The sequence below is a fragment of the Orycteropus afer genome, unplaced genomic scaffold (assembly GCF_000298275.1).
Source record: "Orycteropus afer afer isolate SDZICR_OR568_19922 unplaced genomic scaffold, OryAfe1.0 scaffold00799, whole genome shotgun sequence".
Lineage (NCBI taxonomy): Eukaryota > Metazoa > Chordata > Mammalia > Tubulidentata > Orycteropodidae > Orycteropus > Orycteropus afer.
Window position 1 is genome coordinate 274,868 of NW_006922386.1, and position 6,416 is coordinate 281,283.

Genomic DNA, 6,416 nt, shown 5'->3' on the forward strand with positions numbered 1-6,416 from the left:
AATCTCCTGAAATAGGCCTTATAAGATGTAGATAAAAGAGCATTTATTACAAGAGATCCTGTGGAATGACAGATTTCAGTAAGTGAGAGACAGAACCAGGACCAGTGAAGACAGACTTGTATCACCCACTGTGTTTTGGGGGTCAGAACCTCTTTGGCACTAATCATTTACAAGACATTTATTAAGTCAGCCTTCTTTATTTTGGTCAGCTGATATCAACACAAGCCTTGGAACATGCTGGTGAGATTTTTTTTCCTCCTCTAAAACTAATTTATCTATATAGAAGTTTTTTGAAAATGACAATTCAATTAAATTTGAGTGGTTTTAGTATCTTCAATATATTTTCAAGACACTACACTCAAAAGTAAGGGGAGAATGAAATTAATAAGATGATATAATGAGATAAAATTCATCTATTCATGACTATGAGATACATTAGCATGATTATGAAAAGGAATACTCATCAAGAGTTTTATTATTTCAAAAAGCAGTGAGGGGTTGTCATGGCTGAAATGCACAGAAAACTGAGGAAGGAATGCTTTGAGATGGATATTGATTCAAGAACAAAGCAAGATTCCTCTAGCATTTTTGGTATGGACAATGGCTGGACAATATAGGAGTGTCATAAATGTGACATATAAGTAAGATAATTTATAGAAATCAAAAATTGTGAAATGTGAGCTCCCTTAAATCAGAATCTCAGAGGGAAAATATAATTACTATTATTTTTCAATCAGATGTGAAAAACAAAGGGGATCCCACATGCAAAAGCAGAGGAAGGTAATCAAGCTCTGAATATGAATTGACGATGATGATGATGACGATGATGACGATGATCATTGTTTTGTATTGCATAAGAGAAGGCACACCTGTAAGGACTATTCCAACAACTTTAATTTATACACATGAGGACACAGCCCCACTGTTTCATAAATGTAGACATGCCAGGGACAACGTTTCCACAAATAATTACAGATTGCACAGAGTTCAGCAAGAGCTGTAGGCACTAAACTTATCAGAGATCTTGAGGAGATGGAGCCTCGCTCAGGGAGCTAAAGTTCATAATAATTAGCCAACACACTGTGTAAACCTGCCCTAACCAGCAGAGGAAAGGTATTTACAATGAATAAATAGTTAATCTTCCAAAACTCTCTCACGCTAACTGTGGCATTATCAAGGCAGTATTTTCCAACTACCAATGCTCCTTTTTTTTTTTTCCCCCCTTTGCTTTCCATTCACATACAATTATCAATATATCTAGACTGCATGTTTGGTCATTGTGGTGGTTATGTTTGTGTGGCGACTTAGCTAGTCCTGACTGAGTGGTTGGGCATCTGGTCGTAGTTATTCCCCATAATGAGACTGGCAATCAACTCCATGGTGGGATCTACTATAAGCAGCTGAGTAGCTACTTTGGGTATGTGGTCTGCTCCCCGTATATAAGCAGCAGGCTTGGTAATAGTTTCTAGCTTATGGTACTCTTGGACCCTGCCATATTCTGTTGATCTTGGGACTTACAATGGACTTAAATTAATGGCCTGCCATGTGGTTTGATAACATCTGGACTATGCCTTTTTACTTGTTGACTTTGGGCTTGTCAGCCTCAGCAGCCAGCAGCTGTCTGAATGAGGAAACGCCTCTAGCTCCAGTGGGTCGGGAGCAGGAGGCAGAGCTGGACCCCAAGGTTGAGAGGCTTTCACCCAGCCTCTAGAGCCTGGCACTTTGAACTTGAACTTCTAGCCTCCTGAACTGTAAGAGAATAAACTCTTGTTTGTTCAAGCCATCCCATTTGTGGTATATTCTTGTCGGAGTGGCACTAGTTAGCCAGAACAGTCATTTTCATACTGCAGCAATTGGTAAAAATCTTCAATTTGTTCATATTTAACTTTATTGATTAGTATACAGATTTGAATAATAGTGTTATTATATCAGTCCTCTTGGAGGAATAAGGATATTATCTTATCATTATACTTCAAGATAGATTTTGAAATGTTATTTTAAAGAATGAATGTGATGTTGTTGCTCTCAATCTGGCATTAACAGCTTACTGGATCATATGATTCATTGAAAATGGCTGAAACCCATCCATTTCAGCTCACTAAACCCAAGGAGAGGTCACTATGAGTCGGGGCTGACTCGATGGCACATAACAACAACAACAACAATGCCTAGGATATCAATCTTTATGCATTGCATTTCATTTTTGACAGCTTCCAATTTTGTTAGATTCATGCTTCGTGCGTTCCACATTCCAATTATTAGTGAATGTTTGCCGCTGTTTCTTCCCATGTTGAGTCAAGCACAAACAGCTAATGAAGGCCCCAAAAACCTTAATCCATGCACATGAGTAGGGTAGATTCTACTTTGAGTAGGGAGCTCTTCCCCAGTCATATTTTGAGTGTCATCAAACCTGAGGGGCTCATTCTCCAGCACTATATCAGAAAACGTTTTACCAATATTCATAAAATTTTCCAGCAATATACCTGACAATGGTTCACTGCTATTCACAAAGTTTTCAGTGGCTAACGTTTTCAGAAGTGGCGCTGTTGCACAACAAACATGTGACCCCCTAAGTTAAGTTTCCTATCAAATCTTCAAGTTTCTGTTGCAAATTTGACCCCATAGTTCTTAAAAGAGCATTATGTTCAAGACAGTTATTTTATATTTATTTATTTACTAGTTAAGGGTTTTAGTAGCTGATTTGTTGAAAGTAGATTGCCGGGCTTTCCTTCCAAGGTGCTTCTGGGTTGACTTGCTTCTCCAAACATTCAGTTATCAGCTGAGGATGTTAACTGTTTGCACCACCATAGGACTCCAAACACAGAAGTTATTTCAAAATCAGGTTTTATGTTTATACAAAATAAGAAGTAAGCAAAAGTTAAAATGAATAACTAATTCTTAAAAACTGGCAAGAGAGATGGAACATTGGCTTGATGAGTGAGTTAGGGGATTTGATTGATCTCTCTGTACTTTAATTTCTCATCTGAAGTGAATGAATGGACTCTTGTATGAAGGATGATGGTCCGAATATATACATTTCCATTTCCCTGATTATGAAGGTCACCAGTAATGAGTATTATTTTCCATATTCTTCTACTATGATTATTCATTTTTTTCTACAATGGAAATAATGTTGTTTGTCCTTTTCTTTTTTTTCAGGCAGTTTAATTGTCTCAGGAACTTGAGCTTCTGCAGGAATTCCATGGGAACAATAAACAATGTAACTATGTTCATTTTCTTGGGCCTTTCTCAGAACCCAGAGGTGGAAAAAGTTTGTTCGGTAGTGTTTTCTTTCTTATACACAGCTGGTCTTCTTGGAAACCTTCTCATCATGCTGACTGTGCACATGAGCAACCTTTTCAAGTCTCCTATGTATTTCTTTCTCAACTATTTATCTTTTGTGGACATCTGTTACTCCTCTGTTACAGCTCCCAAGATGATTGCTGACCTATTAGCTAAGAGAAAAACTATCTACTACGTGGGGTGCATGTTGCAACTCTTTGGGGTACATTTCTTTGGCTCCACTGAGATCTTAATCCTTATTATAATGGCCTATGATCGGTATGTGGCCATCTGTAAACCTCTCCACTATATGACCATCATGGACCGGGACAGATGCAATCAAATCATGCTGGGGATCTCAGTAGGTGGGTTCTTACACACTATTATCCTGCTGTCTTTGGTGCTCCAGCTCCCCTTTTGTGGACCCAATGTGATTGATCACTACTTTTGTGATGCCCACCCTTTGCTGAAACTGGCCTGCACAGACACATATGTTGCTGGTGTTGTTGAGACAGCCAACAGCGGGACTGTGGCCATGGGGGGATTTGTAATCTTGTTAATCTCCTACACTGTCATCCTGGTGTCCCTGAGAAAGCAGTCAGCAGAAGGCAGGCGCAAAGCTCTCTCCACCTGTGGCTCCCACATTGCTGTGGTCGTCATCTTTTTTGGTCCTTGCACTTTCATATACATGCGCCCTGACACTACATTTGCTGAGGATAAGATGGTGGCTGTATTTTACACCATCGTCACCCCCATGTTAAATCCCCTGATTTATACACTGAGAAATGCAGAAGTAAAAAATGCTATGAAGAAACTGTGGTGTAGGAAGGTTTTTGGAAAAGTAATGAGAAATGGTTTGAAGTAATGATACTTTAACAATTTGATTTTAATTTATTCAGTCTTGGTTAATGCAACTATACATTGAAAACAGTAATGCTAACCTTGTAGGCTTATTGGGAGAAACAAATGTTGCTTTCTCCTTCCAATCCTTGCCTATTCTCTCTAAAAATAAAAGTCTATTTCCTGTGTGGAGCTGTGGTTGATACATATTAAGCACTCAAGATCATTTGTTATAGGAAAAAGTATAAAAGTTGGGTTGCAAACTGGATTTTTTTTTTTTTCTTTTTTCTGTTGCTGGGGAATATATTACTGATTATCTATCTGCTCTTGTTTAGTTTCCTTTTCCACAATTATGATTATCCATTTATTATGTATATTCCTTATGTCTGTTGTGGTTTCTGGGTATTTGTGTGTGTGTGTGTGTGTGTGCACAAACATTTCTCACATTAAGGACTGTGTACTGATAGTGCTTAAAAATTCTGGCTGATGTTGGTGCAATCACAGAACTAAAGAGATGAAAGGTACTAAAGGAGCAAGACATCTGAGTTAGAAGTTGTCATCAAGAAACTCTTCCCCTGGGACTGTGCAAATCCAAGGTTACTGTCCGACATTGGACATACAATCACTGTGTCTCTGTAAGCCTCTGTTTCTACTAGTTTAAAAAGAGAACTGGATGAGTGCTTATCAAGTTAGCTGATCGTTTGAGTCACCTTTAGAGAGTTTTAAACAGATAACAGAATCTACTCTGAGAGATTCTTATTCAGTAGGCTAGGGTTAAGCTGCGTATAAAAATCTATGTATTTAACCAATTCCTCTGATAAGTTTTATGTAGTCAGGGAACTTAGATTTTGAAATAATGGCACTAGATGACATTTGATGTTGAAAGGGTTAAAGAGAATTGTGATTCTAAAATATCCAAGTGCATGCTTTTTCATATATTTCCCTACCTATTGTGACAGCCAACACTAAGTGAGCCAAGATGTTACTTATTTAGAAAACTGTTTAAGAAATAAATGTGATCCATTTGATAATTGTCTTCACAGTACTCTTACCTTTATTTCCTTACAATAAATGTTGGGAGTTAAGGAACTAAAGTGTTAATATTGCATGTGTGAGGACCCTAAGAAGTTAGAAGTTGCCAGGTCCATAATTCTTAAAGACTGAGTAGGGGAACATAAAACAGTACTCAAGACTCCACCAGTGATGTTACAAAGTCACCCCTGTTCATAAAGTTTGCTAAGAGTCAGTTATTACCAGAGCACCTGAGAGTCTCCTCATGGTTCCTTGGAAGGAAATGACCAAGAACTAGGAGAACTCAGATTTTTCCCAGTCATAATGGGGAAAGGAAGGTCAACAATAACATTTTATTCTATCATTTATCACCACAACACTTTTATATTTTCTAGAAGCTTTATAACCATGCTGTCACAAGAAAGGAGGTGTGACTTTGATTAGAGACTTCATTGATGGAAAAAAAAATAAAAACATCTCTCATTTTCGAAATGAAGAAATCAATTTATTTCATTATGAAAAAATATGTCTCCCTGTGTGTTTTAACCACTAGTTAGAATTCTGTTTTCTGGAGCAGCGAAAAATATTTTAAACACATTTGACTACATAAGTGTATCTTTGATGTCCCTCTACGGGTTGTACTTTTTCTCATTTAACATATCCTGGAGATTAAAATGCTTCTCATATCTCAGGATCTCAGGAACTTGACTATTTCTGAAGTACCTTTTGCCTTTTGTTTTTTTTTTTTTTTGGTTTGGTGGAGATGCTTCATTTTCGTGTTTCCTGTTCTTGCATGCTTGCTGCCGGTTTTGAGCACAATTTCAGCAACAAATAATAATATAAAACTTTTCTTTTTTCATGAGAAGAATGACTGTTATATAGGGACTATCTGAAACCAACCTGAAGCCTGGAGTTAAGCCCAATGTGATAGTTAAGGTTATGTGTCAATTTGCCTGGGTCTGGTCTTGAGTTGGTAGGCAGCTGGATGTAGTTATTCCCCATGATGAGACTTTTAATCAACTCCAAGGTGGAATCTGCTGTTTACAAAAGAGTATCTGCCATAGGCAGGTGGTCCACTTCCAGTACATAGGAAGAAACTTGGAGCAAAGTCTTGAGATTTTGGGCACATCTGGATACTGCATTTGGCTGAGCCTTCATCTCGGTGGCCTGCCATGATGTCTGCCACTCTTGAGCTGCTTCTGGATTTGGACAAGTGGCCTGTTGTGTCCCTTGATGATCTTGGAACTGTGTCATTATACTTGTGGTCCTTGAGTTTGTCAGCC

At 38.1% G+C, this 6,416-nt stretch overlaps 1 protein-coding gene across 1 annotated transcript; it reads left to right on the forward strand.

The window, feature by feature from the left end:
- Positions 1 to 3,202: 3,202 nt before the first annotated feature.
- Positions 3,203 to 4,147, forward strand: LOC103211825 (olfactory receptor 4S2-like). Its single transcript, XM_007957808.1, has one exon. It carries the CDS (start codon positions 3,203 to 3,205, stop codon positions 4,145 to 4,147), a length of 945 nt encoding a protein of 314 aa, XP_007955999.1.
- The last annotated feature ends 2,269 nt before the right edge of the window (positions 4,148 to 6,416 follow it).